Source organism: Cyphomyrmex costatus, unplaced genomic scaffold (genome assembly GCF_001594065.2).
Source record: "Cyphomyrmex costatus isolate MS0001 unplaced genomic scaffold, Ccosl1.0 scaffold43, whole genome shotgun sequence".
Classification (NCBI taxonomy): Eukaryota; Metazoa; Arthropoda; class Insecta; order Hymenoptera; family Formicidae; genus Cyphomyrmex; species Cyphomyrmex costatus.
The window spans coordinates 1,951,235-1,952,654 of record NW_017278534.1 but is presented as its reverse complement, the minus strand read 5'-3'; the positions used below and the strand labels follow the sequence as shown (position 1 = coordinate 1,952,654).

The window sequence follows — 1,420 nt, the reverse complement described above, 5'->3', positions numbered from 1 at the left end:
GGCAGGCAGACACGACAACGACGAGTCCTGCTAACCGACGAGTCGCAGGATCCTACGCAAGCGGGAGAAGTGGACCACCGCGAGCGAACGCCCGACGATCGTCCAGAGGTGATATCCGGAGAGGAACACGGGGGACCGTATTCGCGAGATCGCGTAGGTCGCTACGGGAGGAGTGTGCCCTGTAGTCGGAATATCGGCATACAGAGCCACGCCAGACTTTTAAATGGTGCATTATTATTCCGGGGATCTTAGCCGTAGTGAAGAGTTAGGTATACATAGGAAGTGCCCGAGAAAGTCGAGAAGACCCTAGTCGATAGCGAGCGACGTCGCCGCTTCATTCGTTCCGAGGAGCCGGCGTGACAGGGAGGAAGAAAGAAAGAGAGAGAAAGAGAGGAAGAGCGAGGGAAAAAGGGGGAAAGAGAAAGAGAGAGAGAGAGAGAGAGAGAGAGAGAGAGAAAGAGAGAGAGAGAAAAAGGGGTTAGAGTAGCGAAGTGAAGCGTGCACACACAGTCAAGTTCAACGACCCGCTCGGATTAGCTCGCGCGAACGAGCGGAAGGCCGGCTCAAGGACGGTGTTCAGAAGGAGTCCGACAGAAAGGGAGACGCACGGAAGGAAAGAGAGCGTGAATAGCGCGAAATATATATATATATTTACAATTACATATATATATATATATACAAACATCTATATATGTACGTACGAGGAAACGCGTTTATGAGTGAACGTGAATACGCGGAAGAAAAGCGAATGGCCGAAACTACGAGCGGCGTCCACCGGTCGGTTACGGCGATCCATCGCTTGGGTGAGAACGATCTTGAGGCGCCGGCAACCGGTAGTTGGTGATGGGGGGTTTAGGCGAGGATGCCTTCTCCCTGTCTTCTCTGTCGTCATCATCACCGTCGTCGTCGTCACCGCTACACGCCGTCATCCCCTACGCCGTCGAGTCGCTGTACTGTTCCGTCCCAGGTCGTCCCGTCGTCTCCAGTGACCGTCATCGTCGTCGTCGTCGTCGTGGTCCCCGTAGTCCCTCGGCACCACCGCAGGCAAGGAGCAAGCCCGTTAACGGCAAGCAGAGAAAGATCCTCACCGGTGCGAGAAACTTGCTGCTCTTCGGCGTCGGATGCGTCGGTGGTAGCGACGTTAGCGTTGTCGTCGACGGGGAACCTAACGATACCCCAGAAGGAAGGAAGCCGGAGCCTCTTCGCGCATCAGGTAGGACACTCGGGGTACCGGTATCGGATCAAGAACAAGAGGAAAGAAGGGAGCACCGAAGCAAGAGGAGGAGGAGGCGAAGGTGGTGGGGACGAACGAGGTGACTCGCCGTCGAGATGCACCAGGTGGTGCCCTACGGACACAGCGGCACCTCAAGCGAAGGCCGAAACGATAGGATCTTCTGGGAGCAGCAGCAGCAGCAGCAGC

At 55.9% G+C, this 1,420-nt stretch overlaps 1 protein-coding gene across 1 annotated transcript in view; it reads left to right on the top strand.

Annotated features, from left to right (window-relative positions):
- The first annotated feature begins 843 nt into the window (after positions 1-843).
- Positions 844-1,420, top strand: part of Actbeta (inhibin subunit beta) — a 28,663-nt gene continuing 28,086 nt past the window's right edge. The window contains exon 1 of the mRNA XM_018544142.1: positions 844-1,233. Coding sequence (XP_018399644.1) covers positions 844-1,233 — 390 coding nt within the window. The remainder of the gene's footprint in view (positions 1,234-1,420) is intronic.